The following is a 14,891-nucleotide window of genomic DNA, read 5'->3' as shown; positions in this document are numbered from 1 at the left end:
AATCTGCCATATCGTCCCACCGTATAGACACTTGCTTTTCACAATGTACCAACGCCATTTCATGTATAAGCCTTGAATTCCAAGGAGTGGCAGTTGTCCATCTTACAAGGATTAACCAAACATAATATACCAATCCGCCCTCATTCTCTGTGGCTGGGGGTATCTATCGCATTCTTAGCAGCCAAGTCGTATCCATCAATCGAAATACAGATAACCTGAAATGAAGTGGAAGCCCTTAACCACATGAATGGGTTCAGGGGCAAGTATTTCGTTGTTTATTGCCTAGTATCTGCCCTGCTCCAAGGTTGGTGTACCAACTGGAGCCGAGCTGGCAATGCTTTCTCGCTCTTTCCTCTTACATTTTTTCAAGAACTTATCGAAACGCCTGGTACGCAACTCTGGGTTCGCTGCTACGCCATTGACTAATAGTTTGGCCTTGTTCCTAGACGGAGCAGAATCTTTGCTCGTGCTACTCGCTGCATCTGAGCCAAGGAAAGAGCCAATTGAAACCCGTTTCGAAGTTGAACTATTAAGTTCCTCCATGGCTGGACGTTTACGGGAGCTCGATCTTCCAGATATCGACCGTGTTAGCGAAGTATCCACCACTACTTTTTTCGGGCCAGTATTTGTAGCTTGTAGTGACACATTCGTAGGATCTCGTGGTCTGGGTAATGGAGGTAGCATTGGGGGTGATCCAACCTCAATTTCAGATATTGGTTCATAGGCCGTTTTTGCCGGCTCTCGAGTTGTTGATTCGACAGTCAAGTCCTCTAACATGCATGCTGTTACTGGCTGTTGAGGCCCCTTTCTGAAGCCTCTCGGTGGATCACTTCTTGAAGTTTCTGCGGCTTCCAACATTGGACTTGTTCCATGGCGGACGCCAAGCTCATTTCCAGCTGTAGAGCGGAGTCGGTCGGTGATCGGGATATGAGAAGTATGTGGGCTAACTGCCCCAACCATCTTATCCGAGCCGTTATCAACCTCAACGACCGGAAGCATCACGGAGCTGGCTTGGATGGGAGACAGTTGAGATCGAGGATGAGGGGAACAAGCTAGTTTGGCTTGTAGTCTTGTCGCAGTTTCTTGAGCAAGTTCTGTGGCCTGTTGTGCAGCTCTAAGCTTCTCGTGCGCTGACGCCAACTCAATAGGATAAAAATTAAGGATCGCCTTCAGGTTTTCTTTGGTGACAATGTTTTTGGAGAACTCAAGAGTGCCGTGATTTTCCATGTACCAGGGAACAGCACCCAAGGGCGCCTCGCAGCTTTTGGAGTACGGTACATAGTCTTGATACCACGCCCGGATAAAGTCATCATATTGGTAGCTGGCCAGTTCGCGTCTCCGTTGGATCCTGTTATGAATGTAGACACAGGTGACGAGAAAGCTGTCCAGACTCCCCGTGTAGCTGGGGTAAGATTCTGAATACAGGTAGAAAGGTGTCTGTGGCTGAGTAACGAGAGTTACTGGGGATGATGGTCTATACTCGGGCGATGTCAATTTCGTGGATTCCTCAATACCCAAGCTAGTTCTCTTGCGGCGTGGCGTTTCCCTTATGGGAACAAATGAAAGGGGCGGATGAGAATCTACCGGATTTTGCGTATGTTGTTCGTTGTTTGTCGAGGGAATAATATACAATGAATTTGGGATGATTGAGAGGTCAAGGGAAGTCACTGGTTGAGCAGGAACCCGCAATCCCCAGGGTGTTGCCCCAGTGGGTTGTGCCAACCGGGGCTTGACTAGTTCTTGAGAGCTCTCTATGTTGAGCGCCTTGTAGACCTTCTGCCGCGGCTTGTTCGGTTTCGACTGCATTGGCTGAGCTCCTACAGAGCTGTTGTGATCAATTGTGGAGGATACTTGCACCTGTGCTGAAGGTGGAGTTGGATCCATGCCACTCGCGAGTGGAGGCACTTTGTTCAGTGGTAGAACCTCTTTGGTGTAAGCCGCAGGAGCAACAACTTCCAGCTCATCTTCGACCCCTGGACTGCTCGACGGGAACTCATTGAATGTTGGCCGCTTTTGGATGTTTGAGGCATCCAAAGTCGGCTGAAGAGGGGGCTTTTCTGGTAGCTGCGAAAGAGAGGCTTGACTTATCGCACATGATGTTGTTGGCTTTTGAGTGCGCGGTGGTGTTGGGCTGGGAGACCATGATATTTGAGTTGCAGCTGTCTCTCCCGTCATCGATCGGACAGGGGATCTGACTGGTATTTGAGAACCAAAGGGTTGACTTGTCGAGAATGATGTCGTTGCCTTTTGAATGCGTGGTGGTGTTATTTGGCTGGAAGACCATGATAGCTGAGTGGCAACTGTTTCTTCCTCGTAACAATTATCCCCGCTGAGTCTCCCGGGTGGACGGTCCTGGTGTAAGCCATCTTGGGTCAGATGGCCTGCCCCTTCAGCTGCTGAAGATTGCCGGGCCTCGATATCTTTTGCTTTGGATGGCTCGAGACTCGTGTGGAGTTGTCTTAATTGTGCTATAACCTCGGGGGGAACATTTACAAAGGATTGGGCTTGTGCTTGGGAAACCCAGGAATCGTTTCGTTCAAGGAGGATTTTTTGGTTGCTTTGTATCTTGAGCTTGGCCATGGGAATCTGTGTGTCACCCAGTGTGTCTGATTGAAATGCTGATGGAGATGAGCTGGAATCTTGTGTGCTAACCGCCATGGTTCCCGCCCAAATGATGAGCTTGATTGTGACGCTTTGATGGAGCAAAGTCACCAAGCAGTGAAAATTAGACAATTCTGCTAGGTTGAATATGTCACAGCCCTCAAGTGGACTGTGGTCAAGATCGACATTAAGTGAAGGCAAGGAGCTACTGCACTGGGTTTATGGTGGAAATAACAATAACGTGTTTGAACGACGCGTTGCGGGGTCTGATTCTTTCATGCTTTCACGTGGCAGCCTCGTTCGTTCCACTTACGGTGGTTTTTGGATAAGCAACCTTGCTTGTTATGGAGCACTTCAAAGAGTTACGTGCTGTATTCACAGCCAACAGCCCCAAAGTTATTATACCTTGAGCAGGTTTACATATCAATTTTTAAAAGCACAAATCTGAGGATATAATTACCGGAATTACTTTTCCGCTGCATCATTAGAAATGATCTAACTAAGGTATGAGCTATGGATTCCATGTACACATTCACGATACGGGGGTATGTTACCGTTTACTTAGCTGCCCAGTAACAAACGGGTTTGTTCAACGTTTCGGGGGCTGTATCAACTTTAGAACTCTAAATTGACGCCCGCAACTCGTGGTTGCAGTTAAGGTGACCATGACCCCCTAGTTCAGCCGACCAACCCCCCAATTTAATTAAATATTTATGGGGCGCTCCTAATATTTCACCGACCATACTTATCCTTTTTAAATCCGTAGAGATTTTTCGTAGCAACTCTAGCGTAAATATAATAAAATTATTCTATAATTAATTCTAGATCAATTCTTAATCGAGTCTACAATATCAGCTTTAATATAGATAATACAGATATCTTCGCTATTATCTAAAATGCCCGCTCTATATTTAAAGGTAGAGAAATTGCAACCGAGCTAAGTGTCACAAATTATAAGTAGGATGGGCTAGAAGGTTGAGATCGGGCCATTCTGGATAGGCGGGCGAAATCATGGCGATCCGATGGCGTTTCGGGAAAACCTTCTGGGCCCCTCAAATAGTGCTCGAGGCACCATGGAAACTTGGAGGGGAGGGCAAGTTTCCTTCTTTGTGTCTAATTACTACTGGCGTTAGGAATTGACGATTGTGCCTGGCCTCCCCTTACATAGTACCTGCTGTTACACTAAGGAAGAGGTTACTATTTACGATCGCGCCCATAGAGCTACCCGGTTGCATAATACGGAGGTTAGGATAACTAAATCAATTCGGAACTACTTTCAAATCGATTCTAAAGCGAAATAATATTAGCCTAGTCCTCCGCGTATTGAAACGGGGTCAGGCGGTCGGTAGGATGTACCTATTACCTAACACACTGAACAGACGGCTCCAGTACCAATAGATCACATCTGTTGGTCTGATCAGACGAAGATCATGGTGCTGGCCGTAAGAGCGAAGCTCTTATAAGTCTTGTGCGCAAGTTGGTCGGATGTGCCTCTGAGACTCGTGTCGGGATAATTCTCAGAATAGGACGTACGTCTGGCTCCTAGTGAAACGGGGTCAGGCGGTCAGTAGGATATACCTACCACCTAACACACTGAACAGATGGCTCCAGTGCCAACAGATCCCATCTGTTGGTGTGATCAGACGAAGATCATGGTACTGGTTGTAAGAGCTTCGCTCTTACACGTCTGGTGCGCGAGTTGGTTGAAAGTGCCTCTGAGACTCTCGTCGGAATGATACTCAGAACAAGACGTCTGGCTCTGGAAGTCGAATTGAAGCTTTCACTAGCACTAGATTTCTCTGATCAGAGCAAGATACAATCCTCTGTCATTGTCAAGGCTAGGATGAGGGCAGAATAATAGGATTTCGAAAGTAGTGTCTAAATGCATATAGAAAAGAACCGCATGATTGAAGATCTCGCTAACTAGAATCGAAAACAAAAGTCAAGTTGATTGAATAAGATGATGAAAAAAAGATGAGGATGATGATGCGTGAAGATGGAAGACTCGTGTCCTACTCTGCCTCTGTGCCTCTTAAAGAAGAGAAAATAAACTTTCTCCTAGCCCCGTAACCTATTTCCCTGATGTCCGGCCTTACCCCGTTACACTAGGAGTCGAATTGAAGCTGTCTCTAGTACTGGGTTGCTCTGATCAGAGCAAGACCCAATGTCTCATAGTTGTCAAGGCTAAAATGGAAAGGATAGATGGATTCTTAGAAGCTATCTCCTGAACGTGTAAGTGAATCATGAACTGAAGCTTCTGAATTGCATGCATTGAAAAGAGTGCGATGATGGCTAACTATTGCTTGTCGAATCGAAAAGATGAAGAAGTCATTAAAAAGGGTCCGTCCTCGAAAAGAAAGTTGCAGCCACAAGCCTCCTTCATCAAAGCAAAAGATCCTCCCCATTCCGATACGAAGGTGAAGAAGGGAAGTACAGGTGGGGGGGTTCAAGCCGCACAAAGGCACTTAAGCATCTTGCCCGTATCCCACGTGACCTTAGGCCACCAATTCCACATATACTTACTATATCCTTATATAACGGTGTCGGCTGGTGTAGTTGGTCACTTCGCTGGTAGATAAGTCCCGACTTGAGCCTCGCCCACTTGGGTCGGTGACGAGTCGCGGGTTCGAATCCCGCAGCTGACACACAAGGGGGTTTAGTCAACCCTTACGGCGCGCTGCCCACCTTGTTGACTTCGCCTACCTAGCGATAATAGGGAGATTGGTGCAGTTTAGGATTACGAGCATCCTAGCCAGTCGACCGTCAAGCACTACGTCGGCGGAATATAACTCGACAGCCGGTCCAGAATTCGAATCGTTAATCCGGCCCCTTATCGGACCTCGCCTATCCGATAACGCTCGTCGGCGAACCCGTCCCCTCACGATAGAAGGCGCGCAGCACGCCCCCTCGCCGCGATTCTTGCGAGCGTCTAGACCACGTTACGGTCTATCCACTTGAGCGTATGGTTGAGATGTATACGCTCGACGAGAACCCCAATTAGCAGATACTACGACTTGTCGCGACAAAAAATAGTCGAGCATCTTCTGCACATCAGCAGCATCCCACCCCTGAGGACGAATTTAAGTGCCACATTACCACACTTATCGGTAGTTCAGGCAGGGGTTGTAGCACAGACTTAGGGAGGGACAGGAGGTTTAGTAGTCGTTTGGCTACAAGTTTACCTGTATAACCGCCCGACGCGGCTTAAGGGCTGTCACGACCTGGGTTGCATCGCATTGGTATAGACCTCGATTAGGTGCTATCGACGAAGATTCTACTTTAAGGAGCGAAGGAAAGAAGATGACAACTTAGGTTTGAGGGAGCGCGACTAAGTCATCCACGCTTGGCGGGGCTCCTACAAGGGTTATGATTGGCTTCCCATCCGACACTGCCACGGCAGGTGTTCCAGCTGTAAGTCACCTGGTTGTAGTGAGTCTGCGAGGGTTGACCGTCACAAGGGCCCGCTATATCATCTATAGCCCCTTAAGGGAGTACTTGTAGAGGTACCGAGGGTTAACACCTACGGCGTATTTAATATTATTTTTTATATAACGGTATCGTTACGTTACGTAGAACGATTAGCTGAATTACGAGGAAAAAGTAGCGGATAACGGGTTCTTACTAGGGAAAGTAGAATAGAAACGAAATCAGAATTCAAATTCGATTCAAATTCGATTCTATGGTTAGCTGAACCTAATTTTCAGATATTTTCTATCCAATGAGAATGGAGGGATTCTCTACCCCACTATGGTCACCTGGACCCAGTTCTTTAACATCACGTGAGGTCATGGTCTGTTCAACTGGGTGGGTCTATGGTCACCTTAACTATAGTCTCCGCAATCCCGCCCGCCCTCAGTTAGATCGGTTATCGGTGGACTCGAAGCAAGCTATGTCAACTGGTCGGGCTGTACCTCTATTTCTACTCGCTCAAGGCAGGCAGTCGCGACTTGGAGCGATCAACGAACAAAACCTGCCTGACGAACGCCACGATGTTGGTCTACGAGATTAAGCTCGTTTTGTCTGCCGGTATGGTTCTTTCATGAATTTGATGGTTTCTTTTCTGTGGATGATCGCGTCCCCTCCTCCGCACCGGGTTCGGGAGTGCAGCGTTGGTCGCGTCAGAACCAACCACTGACGTCTGCCTATCCTTGCCGACGAGATCACTACAATCGGAGACGCTCAAGACTGCCCAGCAATATCGCATTCCCACCATGGGCTTCCTATGATTGAAGGGTCGCTGCAAAGAAACTTGTCCGTATATATCACTGTCATTAGGACATCATCAACACGACCTTCATCGATGAATCTACGTCGACCGCTAGTACTGCAACTATGTCAGGCAAGAATCCACCACAGCAGTTGTCGCCCATGACGCTGCCCTCTCCTATTGCGATCAAGTCCCGTCGTGACTCTCTTGCTTCGGCTTCAGTAGCCTCTTCTCAACCCGATAAAGTCCAACTAGCGCAAGCCCTCGACAAGATACACACTTCCGCAGCTCAGTGTGATGTCCTAACAACCTTCAACGACCTCGCGCCGCCGCCGGATGCGACAGCATCTCCCGAGAACAAAGTATTTGGCGGGGACTTGGTACAGAATGGCTTCAGTGGCCTTTATTCTCGATTCAAAGAGGCTGTTGGTGCTGTGGGTAAAGAGAAGTCATCGGTCCAAGAGGAGGTGGACAACCAGGACGCTGCGTCCAAGAGGAGCTCTAGTACAGTTGCCACGGCATCAAAAGTCTCAGTTGGCTCTTTCCCACGGGCTGATACCGGCATGACAAGCTCCACAATCCATTCCACGTTCTCCGATCCTATACTATCCACGGCTCCTTCGTCTGGAGCCTTGACGAGCGAGGGTCAGTCGTTGCAACAATATCAGTCAACCAAAGCGTCGTCTGTAACCAATTTTACGGCGACTTCGACTGCTAAGTCTGCATCTTCAAGTCGGCAGAGTATTCCAAACATGACGAAGGCAACCGCATCCGTCGCGCCCGTAACTGTGAGTGCATTCAAGGAGCCACGCAGCCTGCCAAGCAGAGCCGAGGACGCGTCTGGTCGAACATCGGTTGTGAGGAAGAGCATCACCAGTAGGCCAAGTGATGGGCCATCTGTGGGGTCAAACTCTGATGGATCCAGCATGTTTGATGCGGCTGGCTTGAAAAGCACTGCTGCCCTGGAGAAAATCGTGGTCCCCAGTAGGTCTAGATGGGACGAAGCACTGAGCAATGATGGCAACATCGATTCCCCCACGAGCCCTGTCAAAATTTCCAGGCCATCCGTCGCCGTTCCCACTCAGTCTTTCCCGCAGGATCCCAATCTGCTGTCTCCGACGAGTCGCCTTTCTGGTAGGGATGTAGCCAGGCGACCGGCTGTCATTGATCGAATCAGCCGGCCGCAGTTTTCACGAAGTCATTCAAGATCGTCCTCGCTCTCTCAAGGGGCTGCTGAACCCAGCGTTATTAGTACGTCAGCCCACAACAGTGTTTATCACGAGTCCTTTGGTCGGGAGGACCGGCCCCAACGGATGAGGTCAGGTGGCTACAAGATACCTGGCACGACTACAGATGAAGGCGCCCCAGAAGTGGTCAGCGCGACCTTGGAGCACATGCGAAAGCAAGTCTTAAGCAAGGACTTCTGGATGGCAGATGAGACTTGCAAAGAATGCTTCTTGTGCAATGCACCGTTTTCCGCGTTTCGTCGCAAACACCATTGCCGTACTTGCGGTTGTATCTTCGATAGCAGGTGTACGTCAATCATCTCGGGCCAAAGGTTTGGTGTACAAGGTACTTTGCGTGTCTGCAAGCCGTGTCTGAATATCATCAGTCAGCGACAAGAGCAAGATGGGAACGGGTCAGATGACTCTGCCGATGACTCATTTCTTCCACAAACACTGAATATTTTCCGCCCTATTTCCAAGTCGGTGACTCTTTCAGTTCCGCAAGACGAGGACGACGTGAGCATCTCTGAAAAGGCGGACGAGGCGGACGATGATATCAGAACGGCACAAACTCCTATGATGGCCATCCCAGCCACCCGAAGAATAGGAGAGTCCTCGAACCGCCACTCTGCTATATTGGAGATTGATGCGCCTCAACTTAGTCGGCCTAGCTCTTCAAGGTCCTTGAAGTCCCTCGCGGGGAGACCACAATCCTCCGGTCACCGCCGCCATCACTCAAAACATAATTTTCTCAGCCGCTTCAAGGGCAGCCCGGCACCAGATGATAGAGCGCCATTCCGAAGATCTGCAAATGAAGAAGTGGCAAAGAAGTCTGGCCTTCCTGCTTTCCACGATGACAATGTCATCGATCCTGATCTGGCCCCCTTTATGTCGGACGAGTCTAGCGGCGACGAGCAAATGAGCATCTTCCAGACCATGACAAGCAACGAGCCGAACCCATCCAGCTTCGATCAAGATAAATCCAATTTCGGCCCGTACCTTGGCGGTGGTAGGAGGAATCGTCTCCGAAATCAGGTTGACAAGAGTATCAGTGGTTTCAGTTTTACTGGCCGAGTTTTCGACGATGGCAGTGGAGCGCATTCCAGGCCATCCAGGCGGCGGAATCTCAGCACCGCTAGCGCAAGCGTGCATCATCTCCGTTCCCCTCGACCAAAGAGCTCGCATCTTATGAAAGGCCCGTCAGCCTCGACTGAGACCCTGCCCAACTATGACAGCCCTGGTCCAAGCGACTCGTCAAGACTGACTCGAAGTTCGTCTATGAAGGGAGACAAGGAGCCGCGGCTCGAACTCAATCCCGCAAGTCTATTACATGTTCGTAAACTTCTACGACAACTCTTGGCCGACTCGGACGTACCGAATGCTCCCGCTTGGGAGAAGGCCCTGGTGCCCGTGCTCCTCAAATGTACAACTTCGGTCGATCCTGATGTCGAAAGGGGCGATGACATTGATATCCGGCACTATGTCAAACTCAAGAAAATAACCGGTGGTAGACCAGGTGACACTAGTTATGTCTCTGGTGTTATTTTCACCAAGAAGCTGGCATTAAAGAGCATGGCCCGACGATTAACAAACCCTCGCGTTGTCATTGTCTCCTTCCCAGTCGAATACAGACGACATCAGCAGCATTTTATGAGCTTGCAGCCGGTCATCGACGAGGAGAAAGAGTTCCTCAAGGTTATCGTCAATAGGCTTGTCGCTCTTCGGCCTCAGTTGCTCCTGGCCGAAAAGTCTGTTTCAGGTCTAGCACTGCAGTATTTGTCTGAAGCCGGAGTCGCAGTCGCGTACAACGTCAAACCTTCGGTCTTGTCAGCAGTTTCTCGGTGTCTGGACACCCAAATTATCTCATCCATAGACATGTTGAGTCTCCCAACTGAACGATTCCGTATTGGCAAGAGTGTTGGCTTTGAGGTCAAAACCTATGTAAACGAGGAACTACCGGGAAGGAAGAAGACATACATGTTTCTTTCAAGCAGTCAGGAACAGCTCGGCTGCACGATAGCACTGCGAGGCGCCCCTACGTGCGTCCTGGAGAAAGTCAAACGCATCACCGAATTCATGGTTTACGTGGTTTACAACCTGAAACTTGAGTCCTGCCTGATGCGAGACTCATACATTCGATTGCCGACAAGCGAGGAACTGCCTTCTAATGCCAATCAAATTATCGACGAGAGCCTTCTATCCCTCAACAATATGAACAGCGTGTATGATGCCCGTCAGAGAACTATGTCAACGATGACCTTGGAGAGTTCGCCGCCTACTAAAGAGTCGACCGAGAGCAATGGCGGTGGGTCTGAGAGGACTGGTCTCGTTACGACCGACTCCATCCTATCACAGTCACTCCACCACAACAACAAGCTGATATCCCTACATGAGGCCCATGTCTCCCATGACAGCCTCGTGCCAGAAGATGCTCCAATGCCAATCTACTACAGTGAAATGGTTGCCAAGTACCAAACCAAAATTCTGTCAGCGTCGCCGTTCGTTAAGTTTTCGCAGCCTTATCTCCTCATGAAAGCCCGAGAACAAGAGAGAAGGCTGGTACATCTGAAGAAGCTGCGGGATCAAGATATTGTCGAAGAACGAGGCGATGGCGAGAAACCAAAGCCGCAAAAGTTCCAGCTGATCAAGCCGCACATGGTGCTCGAAACGGCTCACAAAGCCCCTCGACAGATAAAGGAAGTTCTCCACGCGGTCCACGATGCGGAGTACGACAAAGCCTTATACAACTACCAGACGCAAACCCGGCAATGGGAGAATTACATTCAGGGAAACCTTGACCTATTCGAGCCATACGCGCACCAGAACATCGTCGTTCTTCATTCAGTCGTCTGCACAGAAACCAAAGTACCTTGCGTGGAACCCGGCCTCATTGTTATCGCCTTCTACGATGAACATGCCGAGAGTGATCCCAGTCTCGACCCAGATTGTACGTTGGGCCAGTATATAGAGGATGTTTGCTACAGCGCGGACTCCACTTGTACGTCTAACAACTGCGATCGCAAGATGCATGATCACCATCGAACATACGTGCACGGTGAAGCTCGCATTACCGTCTTCATCGAGCAGGGAAAGTTGCGCAGGGATAACATCATGATGTGGAGCTACTGCAAGATCTGTAAGCACGAAACGGCTGAAATGGAGATGTCAAAGGGGACATGGAAATACTCGTTTGGCAAATATTTGGAACTTTCGTTCTGGAGCAGAGGCACGCGGCTCGTCAAAGGCGAAGAAGGGGGCGCCTGGGAATGTCATCATGACCATCATCGTGACCATATACGTTATTTCGGGTTACAGGATAAGGTCATACGCATCCACTATGATCCAATTGATCTCTTGGAGATCATTGTGCCTCGAGCTCGAATCACTTGGAAGGTTGAACATGATCTCAATCTAAAAAATGAAATCTTCACACAATCGCAGGACAGATGGACACGATTCACGTCTTCTGTCAAGTCTAGACTCAAAGCGATCAAATTGGACAACATACCCTCCGACAAGGCTGAAGCTTGCAAAGTGGAGATGGAGAGAATGACGAAGAAAGTCCAAGACGACCACGTTTCTCTGATACGAAAGCTTCAAGACGCATACATGAACTCAAAATATTACGAAGTCATACCACTCAATGTGATTCTTCGCGAGATGCTCGAGAAGGTTACTGAGTGGGATGGTCTGTTTGCCAAATTTGAGGCCGACTTCCTACCGAGCGAGAAAGATATTCGAAGATTGACCATGATCCAGCTTCGAAAGATGTTCACAGATGAGTCCAAGGAGTCGCTCTCTAGCACCGACACAGCTACAGAGTCAACTGAAGCAGGTGAAGGGACAGAAAAGGCGTCACAAGCTACAGTATCTGATGGCGACGCGCAGATTGAATCTCAGCCCACGGAGGCTGATCTGTCCCAGCCAGGCATGAACGCAGAAACCAGTCCGCAGGATGCGGTAGATGAAAAGCCCCCTCTTCCCTCGCCGGAGGCTACCCTGGAAAGAGTTGATCCTTTAGACCTTGCTACGCCCAGGTCACCAGGGTCCACCGTGCTCAACTTCAGTCAGCCTGAATCACTCATCACGAGTCCGCAGCATCCAGCATCGCGAGAGCTCTCTTCACCTTCTCCCTCAGAGCCATCAATCCCAAAGCCCAGTACGCCTACTAATACTGCTCCGTCGACATCAGCGACGTTGGAGGCACTCCGGCGCCGCCAACACGCAGTAGTATTAGAAGCAGCGAGCGGATCCAACAACGCGAGTAGCGAATCAAGCAGAGGAACACAGGAGCTACTGAAAGTGGCGATTCCAGATCGCGTTTCGTCCCGTAGGGTGGGACTTAACGCGTCGCCCCCCATGGTTCGTGCGCTGTCGCAACCCGCAACAAGCATATCGACCTTGCCTCGAACGCAATCCGCAGTGGGAAAGAAGATTTTCAGCACAGGCAAAGATAAGGACAAAGCTCTTGTCGCAGAAGATTCACCTGGTACGGAGATGCGCAAGGTCCTTACGAACGACTCTGCGAAAAGTGAAAAGAAAATATTCAGTCTCCGGTCCCGAAACGGAGGAAAGTCATCTATTCCCCGGTTCGTCGGCAAGAAAAAAGACTCGAGGGTTTCTACTCTTGCTAGGCACTTTGAGCAGCTCAGTCGCGAGTTTGAGAAGGAGCGGATTAAAGACCGAAAGCAACGTGCGGCTAAGATGACACATTCGAGAGCATTTCTCCAACGGTCTTCTACCAAAGCTATAGTTGAGGTGTATGAAGATCCGGATGAGGCCGTGCATGAACCTGGCCCATCTGTGGAGGACTTATTGATGAACAAAGATCCCAGCGATCCTGATCCCGGGATCAACCAGACGCACGAGACTGGTGGAAGGCCTGCATCAGGCCCTGTCCAAGTGCCGCCCCAGACTCCTTCTCCGCAGTCACCGGCTGAGACCGGCCGACCTACTGACGAAACTGCTACCGAAGCGGAAACAGATGATCTGACCCACGACACTAGCCAAGCTCCCTCGGAAGATGAGCAAGGTGACACAGATGGAGAACATTCTCTTCTCGAAGGCACTACCCTTGAAGAAATCGCACAGTCTATCGATTCCACCACCGAAATACCTCTCGAGCTCCCCAAGCAAGACAAGATGAACTTCATGAAAGTGTTGACCAATTTCTGGGCTGAGCGGTCTGCAAGCGAATGGCCGCCCCTTGACTATCCTCTTAATGCTACCGATCACATCTTCATCGACTCGGATATCATTGTTCGTGAAGATGAGCCCAGTTCGCTCATTGCCTTTGCACTCAGTTGTGAGGACTACCGGGCTAAAGCAGGCAAATTCCATGGAAGAAGGCCAGTAGAAGTGTCTGGGAATGGGAAAGATACTGAGGATGAGTTCAATGCCGGGGTTATGGCTGCAGAAACAAACAACATGGTGACCGACGATGCTCTAGAGGCCAGTTTCGTACGTGAAACCAGCAGCCATCTTAAATATCAGTTCAATGAGGGATCGGCAAAAATGCTGGTCAAGATCTTCTACGCTGAGCAATTCGATGCCTTGCGACGAAAGTGTGGTGCCGCCGACCGGATCGTTGAGTCCCTTTCTCGTTGTTTGAAATTTGACTCCAAGGGCGGGAAGACAAAGTCGGTGTTCTTGAAGACCCAGGACGATCGTCTGATGATGAAGGTATGCACCCCCCACCCCCCCCCTCTTTTGAAGTGTCTTTTCTTATCATTTCTAATCATGTAGTCGCTCTCCCCAATCGAAACATCAGCATTTCTGAGATTCGCGCCATCGTATTTCGGCATAATGGCTGAAGCGCTGTTCCACGATCTTCCCTCAGTTATCGCCAAGATGTTGGGCTTCTTCCAGGTCATTATCAAGAATCCCGTGACCAACACAGAAATCAAGCTCGACTTGCTCCTAATGGAGAACTTGTTCTATGATCGAGCACCTACCCGGATTTTTGACCTCAAGGGTTCCATGCGAAACCGCAAGATTCAATCGACAGGGGAACAGAATGAAGTCCTTCTTGACGAGAACATGGTGGAGTACATCTACGAATCTCCATTATTCGCCCGAGAACATTCGAAAAAGCTTCTACGAGCGTCCGTGTGGAACGACACGCTCTTCCTTGCTCGGCAGAATGTTATGGACTACTCTCTCATGATCGCGGTAGATGAGGTGAGGAAGGAGCTAGTTGTCGGCATCATCGACTGCATCCGCACCTACACATGGGACAAGACACTTGAAAGTTGGATCAAGGGACGTGGGTTTGCCGGAGGCGGCCGCAATAGACCGACAGTGACCAGTCCGAAAGAGTACAAATCGAGATTTCGAGAGGCTATGGCCAGGTACGTCGAGAGTATTCTTCACTTCGAATGGGAACCCCTCTGACTTTCAGACAGATACATTCTCCAGGCTCCAAACTGCTGGCATCAGTTCAATGCGCCCCTCATGGCGGCCAGGTCGCATGCTGAGTTCAACATAGCAGGTGACGAGCCATCCGTCCTTGATATTGCTATATAAGGCAGCGATGGCTATGTCGACCAACTTGTTAGTGGTGGTATCTCAGAGCCTTCTTTGGGTTTTCTTTTCATCCTAATACAATATTGCATGGCGTTTGGAGGCAGGCAGCAACTATGGGAGTACCAAAATGGACACACGGGGAAAGTAAACATTTATGACTGCATGTTGGAAGTTAGTGGCATAGCGTATGAACTTAGCTATTGGGGGGCTCGAGGCGATTGATTTGTTGTATGCCCACATTGTGAAATATGACTGACGAGCATGAAACGAAGTGTTCCTACATGTGAATTGAAATCATTGTGTTTTGCATATCGAAGTTGAATCTCAAATCC

General features: G+C 49.5%; 2 protein-coding genes and 1 non-coding gene across 3 annotated transcripts; 2 read left to right on the top strand and 1 right to left on the bottom strand.

The window, feature by feature from the left end:
* Window positions 1–785: 785 nt before the first annotated feature.
* On the bottom strand, window positions 786–2,658 carry BCR38DRAFT_490174 (uncharacterized protein; the record flags this gene model as incomplete). Its single annotated transcript, XM_040864486.1, has 2 exons — window positions 786–896; window positions 949–2,658. 2 exons carry the CDS (start codon window positions 2,656–2,658, stop codon window positions 786–788), a joined length of 1,821 nt encoding a protein of 606 aa, XP_040710549.1.
* A 2,485-nt stretch (window positions 2,659–5,143) lies between these two features.
* On the top strand, window positions 5,144–5,246 carry BCR38DRAFT_t350. The gene has a single exon. It is a non-coding gene; the product is annotated as a tRNA-Thr (tRNA).
* A 1,687-nt stretch (window positions 5,247–6,933) lies between these two features.
* On the top strand, window positions 6,934–14,559 carry BCR38DRAFT_354922 (uncharacterized protein; the record flags this gene model as incomplete). The annotated part of the gene is made up of 3 exons (XM_040856911.1): window positions 6,934–13,716; window positions 13,780–14,384; window positions 14,439–14,559. The coding sequence occupies 3 exons, from the start codon at window positions 6,934–6,936 to the stop codon at window positions 14,557–14,559; spliced, it is 7,509 nt and encodes a 2,502-aa protein (XP_040710548.1).
* Between the last annotated feature and the right edge of the window lie 332 nt (window positions 14,560–14,891).

This window comes from Pseudomassariella vexata (genome assembly GCF_002105095.1).
Source record: "Pseudomassariella vexata strain CBS 129021 chromosome Unknown BCR38scaffold_20, whole genome shotgun sequence".
In the NCBI taxonomy this organism is placed as follows: domain Eukaryota; kingdom Fungi; phylum Ascomycota; class Sordariomycetes; order Amphisphaeriales; family Pseudomassariaceae; genus Pseudomassariella; species Pseudomassariella vexata.
This window is presented reverse-complemented; position numbering and strand designations above follow the sequence as displayed.